This window comes from Lynx rufus, unplaced genomic scaffold (assembly GCF_022079265.1).
Source record: "Lynx rufus isolate CCGP_SWC_20201006 ecotype Redwood Valley unplaced genomic scaffold, mLynRuf1.p SCAF_24, whole genome shotgun sequence".
Classification (NCBI taxonomy): domain Eukaryota; kingdom Metazoa; phylum Chordata; class Mammalia; order Carnivora; family Felidae; genus Lynx; species Lynx rufus.
Window position 1 is genome coordinate 17,642,362 of NW_025814839.1, and position 18,043 is coordinate 17,660,404.

The 18,043-nt window shown below is 43.6% G+C and overlaps 1 protein-coding gene across 8 annotated transcripts in view; it reads right to left on the reverse strand.

Moving 5' to 3' along the window:
- MTMR3 (myotubularin related protein 3) overlaps positions 1-18,043 on the reverse strand; it is a 151,086-nt gene that overhangs the window by 7,761 nt on the left and 125,282 nt on the right. For 6 of the 8 annotated variants that reach the window (XM_047088013.1, XM_047088010.1, XM_047088014.1 and 3 more), the window contains 9 exons: positions 14,289-14,494; positions 13,651-13,782; positions 12,474-12,585; positions 9,575-9,770; positions 8,587-8,772; positions 5,360-5,530; positions 4,105-4,250; positions 1,662-3,078; positions 396-506 (listed from right to left, as the gene is read on the reverse strand). In XM_047088013.1, the coding sequence (XP_046943969.1) occupies positions 396-506; positions 1,662-3,078; positions 4,105-4,250; positions 5,360-5,530; positions 8,587-8,772; positions 9,575-9,770; positions 12,474-12,585; positions 13,651-13,782; positions 14,289-14,494 (2,677 nt within the window). The remainder of the gene's footprint in view (positions 1-395; positions 507-1,661; positions 3,079-4,104; positions 4,251-5,359; positions 5,531-8,586; positions 8,773-9,574; positions 9,771-12,473; positions 12,586-13,650; positions 13,783-14,288; positions 14,495-18,043) is intronic. The other 2 variants (XM_047088016.1, XM_047088017.1) reach the window with 1 other exon arrangement.

An 18,043-nucleotide genomic window follows, 5' to 3' on the forward strand; every position in this document is an offset into this window, starting at 1 on the left:
AGCAAGAGTCACAAGAACCATACTGGCTCTGGTGGCACCAGCCCAGCAGGTCTGATGTCAGCAGTACAAGAAAGGCGTCCAAATCGTTTCCCTAGAGGGGACTCCAAACTCCCCTGAGATAAAGTATCAGGCAGCAGCAAACACCCTGGGTCACTATGAGAGCTGGCAAGGCTCCAGTCCACAGAGGCAATGAGAGAGGACCACTTTGCTGAGTCTCCCTGGCTCAGAAATTCTAGGCTTGATGGGGATTCACAGGCGCTGAGATTCACAGAGGCTCAAGGCTAAGCGTGCTATGAGGTCGTTCCTTGGCCAGGGGCATGGGACAGGGATAGGGGTGGAGAAAAACCATAAAACAGTTGCATGGACGGCACTCAGAACAGGGGCTGAGCCTGTACCTCCGTGTCCTGTTTATCCACCTGCTCCCAGCTGGCTTCAGAGAAAATCTCTGTGCTGCAGCGAGACAAACAGTTCTGATCCAGATTGCTTTCCGAGTCGGGGATTGAAGTCTGTTGGCAAACAAACACAGCTGAACAGAATGAACCTGGCTCCTCCCAGAAGAAGAAAGGGCTTGGAAAAGAAGGGAGCACCGGGGACTTTGGGTGGGCCTGAGTGTTAGGGCTGCCAGATCTGTGGTGCATCAGCCACCAAGAAATGGGTTGAGCAGGTGCAGAGACAGGCCTGAACTCAGGTGGAAGAGAGAGACACAGATCTAAGGCTGTGTGCAGTGACTCTGCAGTGCACAGATGGGCCCTGGGTTCCAGGAAGTGAGTGGGGCAGAAGTGACCAGGATGGAGTGTGAACTCTGTGAGCTGCTCCAGTGAGTCTGTTAATCCAACCCTGCCACTTACATCTACGTGTTGAAACTGAGTGCTTTGGGCATGTCCTCCTTTCTCTGAAGGACTCTTTGGGAAAATGAGAAATCATCATTAGTATGAAGGAAAAATGGAGAAGTCTGTTTGAATTGAAAGTCATTGGATGAGCCCGCCTTTAATGTACGCTGACTGCTTCAGAGCCAGGCTCACGCATGTACGTGAACACAAGTCAGACCCAGCAAGTAAGGAGAGCACCTCCCTGAGAACCTCCCCTCACAGAGCCCCACTTCCAGTCACCAGGCCTCATCAGTGCTAACTCCTGGACAGTGCCAACACCAATACTTCTCCCCATTTCTACTTGCCATCATCACCTGCCAGAAGGCAGGTAGAAATATTTGTTCAACGAAACCTTCACAGCTACAGCCCATGTCTGGGGTGGAGGCGTGGTTTGGGGGGGAGGCTCACAGTTTACTAGCTACTGGGGTGTTTAGAACAGGCACTACAATTTGACAGGAATATCTGCCATTGCCATACTGTCATCCTACCCAAGATCTTGTTCGTGTCCTTTCTTACAACTGATCCTCTCTCCAAAGAGATCTGACCAACCACATAGTGCTCTCTTATTCTGTCTAAACAGGACACCCGTGGGAAGTTGAGAAAGGCGGGAAAGAACAGGCAGACTGCCTTTCACATGGCTGAGGCTGATCTCTAGCCTCTCAACAGGACTACTCTGCACCTTTCCAATTCTTTAGGAAATCTGTACTAATCACCAGGCACCAGGCACAAAGAGCACCCAGCCTCCGTGTGCCCTCTCCTTGGGCAGCTATGGAGGTACCATGGTCTACTCACCACTTCATCCCCAAAGTCCCCATTGAAGCGCAGGGAGCTGGTCAGGTACTGGCTCTCCAGGCGACTCCTCAGCTCCTGCACCTGTTTCTTCAAGGTCTCCACTTCCTGCTGGTGGCCTGACTCAATCTGACGCAGGCGCTGTTGGATAGTGTCCGTATACACAGGCATGCCATCGTCGTCCAGGTGGCTGCGGGAAGGCTGGTCAGGGCTCCCCGTTGTAGACGGCCTCCCCGAGTGGCCATGCAGCCACTTGTGGTGCAAGTTCCTCGAGTGTAAGTGGGCAGAGCTGCAGCTTGTGGCAGACAACTGGCGGCTCAGTGAGTCCTTGCTCCTACCAGCCTCCCCATTGGTGCAGTGCCCGTTGGGGGTGGGGTGCTTCTGCAGGGTGCTAAACCCTGGGGGCTGCTCTAAAGCCTTATTTTCGGTCTCCAGGGCACCATTGCACACAAGCCCCTCTTTACATTCGGCTAAAGGCAAGGCACAAGGAGAACGCGTGGGGCTGTGGGTGCTGCCAGGGGAAGTCCTATGTACCACAGATCCCACTTGGGGTCTCTCAGCTAGGCTCCTCTCTGAAGACTGCGGCTCCGTGGCTTGAGGAAGTATGTCCTTGCTACTGAACCAGCCACTGTTTACCAGGCAAGGTCTATGATGGCCTTCGGGCCCACTTTCTGACTTGACTTGACCTTCCATTAACATGTCCATTGAACTGTCCGTGTTTGGTCCTGTGGCCTCAAATGGGACTTGGGAGGGCAGCAGAGAACTTGACTGTGAGGTACCATAGCCAACTTTTACATCTACTGGGATTGGAAGAAATGCTTCCTCCCTATCTTCTGTGATAGCTCCTATTCGAGGCTGTTCCACAGGGACCTCGTGGGTACATTCTCCCTTGGGAGACTCCTGGAGAGAACAGGGGAGAATGCTGAGCCCACCCTGCTGCTCAGGAATACCCTGTGAGAACAGAGAAAGGCTAGTGCCTGGATGGTTTGTCAGAGCAGCATCACCCAGTTCTGGTTCTTGAGGAAGAATAATGGTTGAGCCCTCTAGGGTCCTCCCCCTGATTTCCTTTCCTAAGAGAGCCTCCTCTTCGACCTCCTGCATCTCAATGCTCCCTCTATGGGCAGGCTCCTCTATCCCACTCTCCTCTTTGGTGGCCTCTTGCAAAATGTTCTCCATCTGCCCCTCGGCCACTCCAGCTGCAACAGATAGCTCTGCGCCGCCCAGCACTTTGGTTGGCTTCCCCAGGTTGTCAGGATCGAGAGGCTCCTCCCCAGGACCAGCCAGGCTGCTCAATTCCAGTGAGCGGCGATGCTCCTGCCACTTCTCATTCAGGCTCGGGTCACTGCTGCGCCGGTTGGCTAGAGGCACTGTGTTGTCACAGGCTGTGGTCAGATTGTCAAATGATCTAGTCTTTGGTAACCTAAACAAAAGGAGGTTGAGGGAAATGACAATATGAGGCTGTTCAGAGGAAGTAGGAGACAATCGGTTTTAACGGGCAGTTGTTTCATAACTGGGTTCGTTGCAGCTACTTAAGAAGCTACAGCATCTCTAAAGTGAGGCTCAGACTGCTAGAAAGGCAAAGTTCCTTGGATGGGCCCTTCTTCTAGTTTGCAAATTTCCTCTCAGCCTCCCACCCCATGCTCCTGCATACAAACTAACAGCAAATGCAACTTAAAAAAAAAAAACAAAAAAACAAAAAAAAAACTTGGGGCACCTGGGTGGCTTAGATGGTCGGGCATCTGACTTCAGCTCAGGTTGTGATCTCACGGTTCATGGGTTTGAGCCCCGTGTCGGGCTCTGTGCTGACAGCTCAGAGCTTGGAGCCTGCTTCAGATTCTGTGTCTCCCTCTCTCTCTGCCCCTCCCCCACTCACACTCTGTCTCTCTCAAAAATAAAACATTAAAAAAAATTTTTTTAATAAATAAAAAGTTCACAATATTGCCCTGTTTTTCAACAGAGCAAGCAAAGGAAAGTAAGCATTGTTGATTTTCTGCTATTACAATATTTTAAATTATTTTTTTACTTGACAGTCTGAATCCAATAAAGTGAATTCTCATGTGGCAAAGCCAAACTTGCCATCATCTGACATTTGCCTTTCAAGCCCAAGAAGATAAAATCATGGCAGAAAGGCAGGAGCATAGAGCAGTGGCTGCAACTCAAGCCAGAAGGTCACAAGGAACCCAAAGGATCTGCTCCATCACTGAGAAACTGCTTGGTGCATGCAACAGTACAATGTAGTGACAGGGCCCAACACCCTTCAAGGAAATGAGGCTGTTATGGCCTTGTAGCCTGAAACCCTATACCTTCCCTGAGAAAACCTCAGAAATCTAAGAGAGATGTGTGGAGTCAGACAATGTCATGATCTCTGACCATGCCTTGGATGTGTCCCAACACAGAAATAACACCCACGCAGGACTTGAGGTCTTGGCATCAACCCTCGGCTCACCGGCTCAGAGGCGGATCATCAGGGCTGGTGCCAGGGGCTGGATATGGTGCACAGCTGTCGTCCACAGGCGTGGACGGGGATGGGCAGGGCAGGTACACTGCACTCCACAGCATCAGGTTACGCACGTGACATACAGGGTATAGCACCTGAGGAGAGAACAGTGGGGATACAGGTTTAAACAACTCCTAACAAGTCTTTAGAAATGAGGGTCAAAAAGAGTCACCAAGCCAGAATGCCCAACAGGTCTTGCCTTGTACCATCTGCGTTTCTCACCTCTTGTGGGCATGAAAATCTAAAAGGATTTTTAGAAATCTATTTCTCATAAATGATTTCTTAGGATTCCCTTTACTGAATGAATGACTCTTATATCGGCTCAATTCGTCCCCTCATCCAGAAAGTTATTCCACTGGATGATGACTGTGTTTCCTGGCACAAAAATGTGGCTTCAGAAGACACTGTCAAACCTGTTTTATAGGATCACTTAAACTAATCACGTGAAAAGAAGAGAATTTTCTTCCTGTATTGTTACTTTCCCAGTAGACACAGTTGAAGGAAAGAGAGAAGCAGTTAGCTTAAATCTTTTGATTGTTTAAATGTAGTGAGAAGCATATTAACAATCCAGCAAAGCAATATGACCTCTGATTAGCCTCCTTTTGACTTCTTTAGAATTTAAGATGCATTCTGACAAAAGGAACATTACCATGTATCAACACAGATGTGCAAGCCTCCTTTCCTCTGCTTAACAGAAGGTGTTCCTTTAAGGAACAAAGTCTTAAAGAGCCTGCCAGTTTTCCATGTGAGCAGGAAATCACACACACACATGCTAATGTCATACACGTTTTTCTGCTGAGACAGGAGCTGCAGTGGATATCCAGTGGATGACACTGGAAGGATGCTGGGGGCCTCTTGGCAGCTCCTTCTGAGCTATGAGGGGTGGCCAGGGGACAGCTTAAGCACCTCTTCCACTTGTTAGACAGAACATACTAGGAGTAAGGTAAGCTCTGACAGAGGTGCCAGAAAAGATTTGTGTCTAGAGTGACAAAGTAGAGATGTGTATTAAATCAAACCAGAAGCAGGTCAGAGCTGCACCAGGAAACAAGCCTTTATAGGGACAGATGGAAAAAAGTGGAACCAACCAACCCAAAGACAACAGTGATGCCTTTGAGAAAACAGTCACTACTGAAAAAGGCTCCCACATGTCACCATCCCCAAATTCCTTCTTCTGATCAGAGAGTAAGGGCTGAAGGATACATACGGCTTCAGACTGAGAGGAATACAGTAGGTTTTTGAAAGCCTTGTTGCCTGCCCGAAGCAGCGACCACACGGAACATGTCCGCTCCTGAGTATGCTTTTCCCCTCTCTCCTTGGCGTTGTTGCACAGGAATGTTCCAAATAGGCAGGAATAGGTATGTTGCACCAGTTTCACCTGTAGGAGTCCAGAATCAAGCAATAGGGTGAGCAGTCTTTGGAGGAAGGTTAGCCCCGCTGAGCCACCCTTCCCCAACACCCCTGAGAACAACTCAGAATTCATACTCGTTAAGGGTGGGGAAATCACATTAAGCCACACAAGAGCTGCCTTTTCACACCACCAATCCCAGAGCACCAACCCCAACCACCACCATTCCTGAGTCAAAAGAAACAAAGACAGATCGTCGGCACACCCATTGCTTTTGGACTTCCTGTCAACCTGGAAGTTCTAAGTTAACAGCCACACTCAAGAGCAACAGAGCATATAAACTGGGTACAGGAGCAAGTCAGTGTGCAATCCAAGGCTGAACTGAAAACTGAAAAACTCCAAACAACTTTTCACTCAACAGGTCATTAATGACTTTTCTGTGGGCCCTGGACAGCAACTATCCTGCCCTCATGGAGCTGGTTCTAGTTGTGGGGAAGGGGTGACCAATGCTGTGGACCACAGTAAGGCGGGGTAAGCAGGACAGGACACATGCAGGGCAGCAGGGGAAGGAAGTGAAAGAGCAAGTGGGTATCTGAGGGGGAAATGCTCCCGGCAGAGGCAATAGCCAGCACGTCTTGAGGTGCGTGTGTGCTTGCAATTTCCAAGGAACAGGAGGCCAGTGTGACCGAAGGATACTGCACAAGGAAGGGAATGGTAGGAAATTAATGCAGACAAGAAACCGCTAGTATTGCTCTGCAGGCCACTTTAAGAACTGTGACTAAATAACTAAATAACTGTGCCCTAAATAAATGGAAGGACTGAGTTGCCACTTGGTTAGGTGGAAGACCTCTTGGAAGATCAGATTTGGGGGTGGAAAGATATGGAAATCAGGAATCAAGCTCTGAACAGGAAAAGTCTGAAATACCATTAGGACATCCACATGGAGATACTGAGCAGTCACAGTTGGATATGTGAGTCTGGAGTTAGTGGAGAGATCTAAGCTTAAGACATTATTATAAACGTGGGAATCATGGAGAGTAATTACAGGTATCGGACTGGATGAAATCCCCCAAGAGGCAATAAGATACAGAAGTACCTTGGAGGCTAAGCCCTGGAGCATTCCAACATTCAGCAATGGGGAGATAAGGAAGAACAGGAGACAGACCAGCTACTGAGGCAGGGAAGAAATGAGGGACAGTATGTGCTGGGAATCAACTGAAGAAAGGGTTTCAAGACTGGTGTGATTACACAGTGCCAAACAGTAAAACGAAGACAGTCTAAGACACAAACTGCATAAAACAAGTCATGGAGATGTAATGCACAGCATGGTGACCACAGGTAGTAATACTCTATTGTATATTTGAAAGTTGCTAAGGGAGATCTTGAAAGTTCTCATCATAAGAAAAAAATGTGTGTGGTGATTGATGTTAACTACTTATTGTGATCATTTTACAATATATAAATACTGAATTATGTTGTATACCTGAAATCAATACTATGTTATATTGTCCATTATACCTCAATTAAAAAAAATGTTCTTCGCAAGATGAAACTGAGAGCTGATTAATGGATTAATATGAAGGTCACAGCTCTGGTAAACTGGTGGGGTGAACACCCGACTAGAGCGGGTTTAAGAGGAAATAGGAAAAAAAGAATTTGAGACAGTAAATGCAGAAGACTTGAGGAGCTCTACCATGAAGAAATGAAATACAGAAAATGAGACAAATAGCTGGCAAGAGATGCAAGGCTGAGAAAGGGTTTTGAGGAGATGGGAGGCACTAGGCTATGTTTATGTATTAATGGCAACAATGTAGTAGAGGGAAAGGCTGGCGCCATGCAGCCGAGCAGAAGACAGGCAGTGGGAGCTGGGAGGGAAGAGCTGGAACAGGGCAAGGGCAGGGAGTTCTCTGTCAAAGGAGGGAGGCAGGAAGTATGGAACACATGCAGGGGGGTTGGCAGATGGACTGGAGGGAGCAGAGGATATGCCATTCTTTTTCTTTTCTTTAAGATTTTAGCTTTAAGTAATCTCTACACTCAAGGCGGGACTCGAACTTACAACCCCAAGATCAAGAGTCATGCTCCACCGAGCCAGCCTAGCACCCCTATTATTTCTAACTACTTAGGACTTCTATCATCTATTTCTTGCCCTTCACCTGCCCTATCATCTATTTTTAAAAAAAAAATTTTTAATCTTTATTTTTGAGAGAGAGACACAGTGTGAGTAGGGGAGCAGCAGAGAGAGAGGGAGACGCAGAATCTGAAGCAGGCTCCAGGCTCTGAGCTGTCAGCACAGAGCCTGAACCCACGAACCGTGAGATCATGACCTGAGCCAAAGTCAGACGCTCAACCGTCTGAGCCACCCAGGTGTCCCAAACTCCATCATCTATTTTAAAAGCTAAGTTTAGGGGTGAGGGGGTGGTTCAGTCAGCTGAGTGTCCAACTTCAGCTCAGGTCATGGTCTTGCAGTTCGTGGGTTGGTGCCCCACATCAGGCTCTGCACTGATGGTGTGAGGCCTGCTTGGGATTCTTTCTCTCTCTCCCCTTCTCTGCCTCTGCCCCACTTGCATGCTTTCTCTCAAAATAAATAATAAACTTTAAAAAATAAAAAAAATAAAACCTAAGTTTAAAACGATACAGAGACTTGGGGCACCTGGGTGGCTCAGTCAATTATGTGTCTGACTTTGGCTCATGTCATGATCTAAGGTTTGTGAGTTCGAGTCTTGCATCAGGTCAGGCTCTGGGCTGAGAGCTCAGAGCCTGGAGCCTGCTTTGGATTCTATGTCTTTTTCTCTGTCCCTCCCCTGCCTGTGCCATGTCTATGTGTGTGTGTGTGTGTGTCTCTCTCTCTCAAAAATGAATAAACATTTTTTAAAATTTTTAAAAAAACAACACAGACTTTATGCAAACCTAACACACTTGGATTCACTGAATAAACCCATACATTATTTTTAATTAAAAATAAGAGAATGGCTCCTTATTAAATTCTAAAAAGGATGTATCATTTCATGTAAAAACTAGCTAACATTTGCATTGACATCCCCATTTTAGAAAGTCCCCAAAATGAAGAATCACAAGCCCAAACTCACAAGGAATGCTTCATTGAACTCAAAAGAGCAAGGAAATTGCCTCTGAAGCTGATGAACGCAGTCAAGCCACTGGAGAAACACCGGGCAGCGTTCGTTCAGATCATCTGAGTTCTCCCCATGACCACACCGGTCAGCAAACTTGTGTCCAAAATCCAGCCACTCCATCTCCACAAGGACCTGGAAACCCTGCAGGGAGAGACCATTTGTGCTTGTCTGTCGAGCCTGTGACAGTCCCGAGCCTGTCAGGATTAAGAGCAGCAATCCCTTTTAACAAGCTCCTAGTAAGGCCAACAGAAACACCTAACCCAGCCCCACGGCCATAAGCTCCATGGGACACAAGCTTAGGGCAATTCTCCACTTCCCTCTACTCCATTCCATAATCATCAAAAGGGTACTAAGCATTTATCTGAGCCTTTCTTGAGTCTATACTTTTTAGCCTCTTTCATTCACTATACAAAAGCCACATTTTTTTCTAATTTTTTAGTTCTGTATTTTGTGTTATACTTACAAAGAAAGTATTGTTTCTAAAATCTTTCCCCATTCCAGATTTACATCTATTTTAGGACACCTTTATGGTTTTTCTTACATCTCTAACCCAACATGTGGTTCTTTCAGAGTAGGGCTTTCTTCACAGAACACTGTAGTGATATCTGGACCCATTATTACCATAATAAGCATGCCAAGATTCTTTTACAGAAGCCCCATTTTCCGGGGGTAGCCAAAACTTTTCCAAGTAGACAGAGTGCAAAGGAAAACACATCTGAATTCTCAATACCTTGTTATCCACAATCTGCTCCATTTTATAAAATGGCACAAGAATGATGGCAGGCACCACCACAAGTTAGCTCAAGGTAAAAGGATGAAAGATTTAAAAACAAATTTCATTTTCTTTAGACTTAACCACCAAGACCAAAACTGATCATAAAACCCTCCAAGGTTTCCCCCACTTGTACTGAAGTACCAAATCCTACTCTTTGGATGCACCCACCTCTATGGTTCGGTAATAAGGATCCAGCAAGAGCTTAGCCAATGCCACAATCTGGGGGGTGCGGTCCCAGCCATCTGAGCAATGTGCTAGTACTGGCCGCTGATCACGATCCACAGCGTGCACTACCAGAAGTGCTGACTTCAGAAGCACAGACAGGTGATGGAGCCATTTTGTGCCTTCAAGAGCTGAGAGCCAACTATAAAAATAAAAACAGAATAAGGAAGGGTGCCTGGGTGGCTCAGTCAGTTGAGCATCTGACTCCTGATTTCAGCTCAGGTCACAATCCCAGCATCATGGAATCAAGCCCCACATCAGGGCTCCATGCTAAATGTGCCACCTGCTTAAGATTCTCTTGCTCTCCCTCTGCCCCTCCCCCCATGCATGCTTGCTCTCTTTCAAAAAAAAAAAAAAGGAGGATGAGGAAATCCTGATTTGTATGATTTACTGCATCATGCCAAATAGCCATGAAATTAAGAAGCAATTCCCAAGGATTTTTCCCTCCAAATAAAACACTGCCAAAATAAAACAACCTCTGTCTTTACAAAGCATGTACAAAGATGAGGCCTAAGCTCTACTATGCAATAGAGGGCAGTTTCAGAAACAGGACAATAATAGGATTTTTTTCCAGAAATCTTATGGCTAACTTATGACAATTAACATTTAATATTTTTCAGTCCATGGTAGTTATATAACCCAGTATAGGAAGAGTAATTCTTTCTGGAGTCTTCTCCTGAAGGAAATGCAGCTATTCAGACATTATAAAACAGTAAGTACTTATATTTAATGATCAGCAACTATACCCAACAAGTTCTCAAAAACTTGTCATGTGTGTGTATACACACACATATATATACATACACAAATAACACACATACAATACAAATGTGTCTATAAGGAGATGTAAGCCAGATGCCACATTTAAAAATAGCACAGACAACAGCACCTGCTCCCTACACCCTAACACCCACTAAAATCTTGAATTTCTATTGACTAAAACTGGGTTGGCCCATACTAATGACTTAAGATTCATACAAATTAGTACACTAATGGCTACATAGTATTACTGGACTTAATATAGACTGGATTCAGCAGGGATCTAGAAGAACCTTCTTTCGAAAACACCTTCAAGAGATACCTGATCCCAAGAATTACTGCTTGGGAGTAATCACAAACTGATTTTTTTTTTTTAACTATATTGACATTTTGTTCCTCGTGCATGTCATGAATTCCACTCCTTACACACCCACCCCCCAAAAGCTCTAATTTCTCCAAAATGTGATCAGATTTGTAGTTAAGACAGCAGTCTAGCCCTTCAAACACTAAATCAAAGGAGGGAATAAATACTTCTGTCAGGGGGCTCTGAGAAGCCTTCTGCCAACACTAGGCAAGAACATGCCTACACTACACCCCACAATCAGCTAACCAGGGAGGTTCTGAGACACTCCACACTCCCTTGTTCGATTCCCAAACTGGAGCAGAAACACACAATGCCCTAGCCCTCCACCGCCTCCAACAAGTGTGGAGAGGCTTGCTTATAGCTGATCCCACCACTGCCAGGGCTTCTTTTTACCCACAAGAGAGGCTTCAGTACTGCCTTATGATTTGCTGCCAAAAAACAGGCAAAGCATTACCTTTTTCCTTAATAAAATCCCCAGACATTCCTTTTGACCAGGTATGGGCCAATTACATCTTTCTGACTCTGAGTTTAAAAAATAGCTTTTAAATAAAGAATTTTAAAATACAGATATTTGAGATGAGGTAGTGTTGATTCTCTCCCTTTCATTTTATAAATAGGAAAACTGATACCCACAGTAATTTAGCCATTTGGCCAAAGTCACAGAGTCAATTAGTAGCAGATCTTGTGAGTCCTCAACCAGGCTCTTTCAGTGCCCCACCTTTGGAGATGAGAGTACTGCTAGCCGGGTTCTGTAAATGTGTAGCAGATACAAGCTGCTAATCCCCAAAGCAGAGCAGCAAACTCATTCCTTTGCTCAGGCTTTTCCCCCAAGGACAACTGCTTCACCCTCTGGGCTTTTTCTAACTGTGATGAATTTAATCATTTGCTACCAGGAGTTAGTACAAGTGGTTCAGGCAGCCATTTGGCTCAATAAATCAAGGAATTCTGCAAAACTTGATGTGATCAGGAGATCTACTGGACAGAACCCAGGGTAATAGCTATGGGCTCCAACACAAAGAAAAGAGAAAATTCTGTCTTCTCTGCACCATTTTTGGCTTCCTGAAATAGTAAAACGAGGACTTTTAAATATTTATCTGTCCACATTTGTTTTACAGAGGATTCTTGCTAATTTATCTCGTATTCAATCAGTAATCAGTTCCCTTGAGAGGTGGGGGTGTTAATTCACCTATCTCACTGCAAATGCCAGCCATTCATTTTTAATAAGCAATAAAAATCTGGTAATGCTCTTAGTATGTAAGAGGAGGTAGTTTAGGAATCAGAAGGAAATGTAAAAGGAACTCCCCTAACAGAAGGTTTAAAGACAGCTTAACCCTTTTTAGAACATGATGAATAAACTTTGACTCTTCAAGGTAAAACATCCCAGCTTAAGGCAGGTAAGTGTCACTGCAAGATGTCAAAAACCAAAGAATTAAAAATGAGTCAAAAACAATGTAGAAGAGAAGGAAGAGGTCCCAGGAAAAAGAAGAAGGTAGTGCTTTTCTGAGGACTGAGATCTGTTCTGTGCTCCACATCTTTAAACCTTTCAAAGGGCTAGATGTTTCTCCAGCATCTCTTTTGTGTGCTTGTGCTAACACAGAAAGCAGAATGCCTACAGGGACTGAAAGTAAAACTGAAGTGTATCAAGAAACAGAAGACAAGACACCTCTAAACTCACTTTTTGAAAAAAGCAACACAAAATTAAAGCTAAGGCCAAGGTCTTACTTTCCCGGATCAGGCATCTGTGTGCACAGCAACCGCAGAGACTGAAAACTCCTCCGGATTGAATGAATATTTGCCATCCCCATAAACACTACTTCACAGTTCGGGTAATACTCTGCAGAGAATAACAATAAAAAGAACAAAAATATGTTAAATTTAAAGCCCACATGGCCAAATTTAAAAGCAGTAAACTGGCTATAAAACAAACCCACTATAGCTGCTGACTAATGAAACTGAAATGTTTTGATGCCTATTAGTCCAGTCCTTTATGAGAGGAAACGGTGCTTGAATTTTAGCTGTTTTTGCAAAAAGAAGATTTGTGAAGATATGGACATAAAACAAGCTTTTTTTCTTTCTTTCTTTCTTTCTTTCTTTCTTTCTTTCTTTCTTTCTTTTTTTTTTTTTAAAGATCTACATCCTTCCATCTGACCCCAGGTTTACTTCTGGGGCCATTTCTAACTTGTAGCTCTGGAATTTCTTTGAAAAGAAGCTGGCAGAACAATGCGTTTTATGCATTCAAATTTCACCTTGGGTCAACTGCTTTTAACTTCCAGTTTAAATCACATCTGAATAAGGAGCTTGGTGCCACTACTTGCTCCATCAGCACACATCTGGCACTAAAGGGATTCCTTCTTGGAGAAAGCCAGCATTCAAATAGTAGGGATGCTACAGGTCAGGACAGAGGTGCTTTGCTAGAATTCAGTATTTGCTGCTTCAATTCCCACCTCAGGTTTTCTATGTAGAAGCCATATGGGAGTTTCCTGTGAGGTCAGTAATGAGTAAACCCACTGTCAAAGGCAACAAAAAGCTTTCAGAAGGCTGAGAAATTGAGCCACTTAAAGAAGCAACTTGCAAACATGAACAGGCCTTACTTACTACAGGGGAGGACTTACTTTTTATTTATTTATTTATTTATTTATTTATTTATTTATTTATTTATTTATTTTTAATCACTTAAAGGTTGGGAAAATAACCGATTATTTGGTTTCAATGCACCTCATCCTCTGTTTCTTCCCTGGAAAGAAACTACAGCGTTAAGAATCCAAACAGTTCTGGCTCTCTCAAGACAGCTGAGGAACACGGTTTGCCATTCATTTCAAAATGAGAACTAAGACCCAACTGGGCATGAGCTGAGCTCACAAGAACAGAGTGTTATGGGACAGAGCACTGTACACCTCACCTGGGCATTCACAGCCTCCTCCTTTGGCTCTGTTTGCCACCGCTGCTGCATAGGAGCGTGCATCCAAGATCAAAAGCTTCTGCGGTTGGATGGCTAAACTTTCTGCTCCCGAAGCATTGGACAGAGAAGAATCTAGGAACATCAGGAGTGGGGATGAAAAACTGAATGAACCCATCTCTCCCAGAATTGTGCAAAATAAGAACCAAAAACACCTTTTATAATAACAGAACAAACAAAACCTCAATTAAGTGAAACCCACCTAACAAGAACGCTTGATACACAGGACTTCTTCCTATAACCTCCTTTATCTCATTTCTACATGTGTACTCCTTTAATGAAGGCTGGTGTCTCCTGCTATGGTCTGGAGACACTCCAGGTCCCCTATCGCGTATATACTCCATTCTTGTCACAGTGACAAGAAAGACAACCAACACTCTAGTCCTAGTAAGCCAAGGCTTAAAGAGTCTTCTGGTTCTTTGTCAAGATGTGTGACTCCTCAAATAATCCTATCAATTAAAGCTTTGCCTGCTCTCTCCTATGAAACAGATTCTATGTCTTACAAGGAGAAGGCCATTTCAAGAAAAAGTTCTCACAAGACACTATAAAAATTGCTGCCATTGATCTAGGGAGCATCTTACCAAACTCCACATCGGAAAGGTCTCCTGCATTTGGAAAGTCTCGAGAACTGTTCCTAGTTGACAGCCTGCTGCCACTTGATCGGGAATCAGAGGCACAAGCTTTGGCTACTGACTGCACCAGATGCTCATCATCAGCATTTCGCCAGCCCCACCAGCTGACCTCCGGCTGTCCACAGCGGGCAATGACAGCTCCATTGCTCTGGTGCCTGCACAAGGAACAAGAAACAACAACTATACCCATCTCAGTGGTCCCATTCAGATGCTCTGTGCTCACACAAAAAGTAAGGTAGTAGATTTTAAATGCATTAATGAAGAGCTTGAATACAGGTAAGTGAAAGTGATGTAAAGTTAGCTTCAAGTCATCTAAGGGCAGAAATCTTCTATAGCAACAGGAACAAACAACAAAACCTATCTGGATCTTTCTCAAATACTGTACTATTTTAGAAACCTTTGTAGAGTTACCAACAAAATGATAAACGTGTTCTCTTAGAAAAAAACAAATTAATATGCATAAAGTAAATGTTTGACTCTTAAAATTTATTTTTGGAAAATCAGGTAAGAAATAATCTACAAATACTACACTAATTCTGCTACTCAATAATGAAACACTAATCTCTCCTTTTTAATACTGCCCCTGAAAATCCTGGCATAACAGATGCTGAAACAGGAAAATTTGTTTTCACACCAACTTCTGAGGGCCCCACTGCAGCAACTGTGCACTTATGGTTGGCTTTGGAGATTCTTTTCAAAACAAGATCCCACCTTTGGGACTCAAACACTTACCTGACCCACAGTGGACTACTCTACAAAATCCCCTGAGATTTCATGACTCACAAACTGCTCTTATTATAGGCAGATAGCTCAATGAGCTATACTCCAACAGATTCTTTCTTAAGAAGTTAAGACCAGAAATCTTACTCAAAAGTCTACTTCAAGATGCTATTAAAACCCAGTATTTTCCTCGTTAGGAATTTAGGTGATTTTAGCAATTAAAAAGTTATAAAAGATTTGGCAATCAAAAGGTACAAAGTTCCAATAAATGCTATACCATGGATGAACCTGGAGTATGTTATGCTAAGTGAAAGAAGTTAGTCACAAAAGTTCACATATGGTATGATTCTGTTTATTAGAAGTGTCCAGAATAGGCAAATCTATAGTGGCAAAGTAGATTACTAGTAACCTGGGCTAGGGGGCTTGGGGAGGGAGGGAATAAAGAGTGACTACTAATGGATCTGGAATTTCTTTCTGAGGTGGTAAAGGTGTACTAAAACTGACTGTAGTGATGGTTGCACAACTCTGTGAATACGCAAAAAAAAAAAAAAAAAAATCAAACTGGACGCATTAAAAGGGTGAACTGTATGTGACAATCTTAAAGTGGTTTTCAAAAAGTTATAAAAGTAATCCTTTGATTAGAAAACTAAGAAGAGTAAGAAGTTAGTAAGCAAAAAAATTAAATGTCCCCCAATCCTATATCCTGGGGGGAACTATCAATTTCTTACCTCCCATTAAAATCTAAACACATACACATGCATGCACACACATAACACATATTTAACATACAGATGGATGTAAATAAAACATACTATTGAATCTATGTGACATCTTCAAGGAACAATGTAAGAAAGATTTGTGTTATTAATCCTAAAGCTCATGAACAGCCAATTAAATTTGGCAATGACCAAATTCCATTGGAACCATCAGTTTGCTTGTAGTTTTTAGATCCTCCCTCACAGAGAGAGACAAGGAAACAACTTGTATATTGCCAATATGCTCAACCGGCTCACCTGCTGAAAGGAGCCCAACTGGAAATAGAACCTCACTAATCCCTAAAATACCAACTAGTATATATAATAGGCACTGATAACAACTGAGCCGACTGATGCCAAACCTTCACAAAAGAGGCTGGCTGGCAGGGCCTTTCCTGAGCATCCTCTTTCTCTGCAATGCTTCCCAACAGTGCCCAAGAGGAACACAAGATGGCACTCTTCAGCTTGGATCTTGGGTTTTAAGGGTAATGGTACTTTACAGCTAGACTGCAACTGAGCTGTTGCACTAAGCAGTTTTCTGCAGTCTTCCAAAATGCTTCAGACCACATGATCAAGAACTAAAGCAATACAGCTAAAAATCACTAAAGAATATTTCTACCATTTTAACAAAAAATCAGGAAAAAGTATAAAAATTAAGATATCCAAATGGATGAGTCCCCTACTGAACACAGAGGCTTCAATTTTATATAGAAACACGTACATATTTAAACTATCCCTAAGTTAGTGTTGGGCAAGCTCTCTAAATGACTAGAAATTTCTAATAACCACTCTGCACGAAGAGGGGAACTGTGATTTGCACTACAGATGGATGCCCTTTGCACCATCTCTGTCTTCAGTGATCAATCCAATTAAACACTCTCATCACAGTGGGGAAAAAACACAAATCAGGCGCTGGTTCAGCGTGGTGCTGTCAGGTAACTGCTGCTAGCAACCTCAGGAATCATTACTGCAGTCTATAGACAACTAAATTCCATAAATGTATGCTGGTTTTGGAAGTATCTTGCCACCTGGGCTGGCAAAGCAGAGAGTGGCAGAGTATCTCCAGAACATTCTTCAACATACCCCTGACAAAGCTCCCCAATAATTTAACAACCCAGTTAGGGGCTCAGAGATACAAGACACATTTTCCAAAACAGAGGCTAGTTCCTAGAAGCCTGATTTTATGTAACTATACTAAGGAACTGTCATTTGTAATCCTTTGAGAGATTTTCTCAGAGAAATTGGAAATAAAAATTTCATTTATATATACTCTACGGTCTCTAGAAAGGATTGGGAAAAAACCCTATGGTTTGTGCCCTCTAGAATAAATTTTAGAAGGGAAGAAAGGTTTCCCATGTTTATTCTAAAAAGTTTTTCTTTAATTCGCACTTACAGGCCTCTCTACCAACAATTCACCTAAAGCCCGGTGACAGTTCTTCACCCTCATTCTCAAAGTCAACAAACCCTACAAATGCCAGGGCTGCTGATCTAACACAGCTGTTGGCCACAGAGCAGCAGCTGGCTGCTTTCCCTATTTGAGCTGGGCCCATCACTGATAAGATGCAAATCCTTTCAGCTCTCCCTGCTCTGTAATTCCTGTGTCATCCCTGCCACTTGAGTGATAGGTAAATTTGGTGACCTATTTTTCTAGGGGTGTTTGAAAACAACAGTGATGAAAATTGAGATTGAAAATTTAACAGATTCTACTGGGCCAGAAACAAATACTTCTTCATCTCTATTCAGGATGGCCATCATAATCTGCCATCAGTGGACTACATGAACAAGCTGGTTACCTCAGTGGAAATTCCAAAAGGAGATAAATCCCTTCCTATACAAACTCAATATTTCAATGGAATGCCTCCTGGCATGAAAGAGTCTCTAACTAAGCCCCACTGGTTTGGCCCAAATTCAAGGAAAGCCTGAAAAGTCTGCAAACTGGGAAAATGAAATAGAGAATGTAAATATTACAAAGAGATGACATGTGAAACATTTTCAAAATAAGAGGGAATGCTTTCTTAAAATCTTAACATGAGTCCTTGAGAACTGAGCTCCTCAATGAATTATAAAAGCAACCCCCAGGAATACAACCTACTCTGCTGAGAGAAGCCCAGTATATACAGATTCATTTAGGAGGCACAGGATACCTGTAAAGTAAGAACATCACTCCCACTTTACTAATTAGGAACAGGCTGAGGCCAGTTAGGCAATTTATTTTAAGTGCCTTAGCAA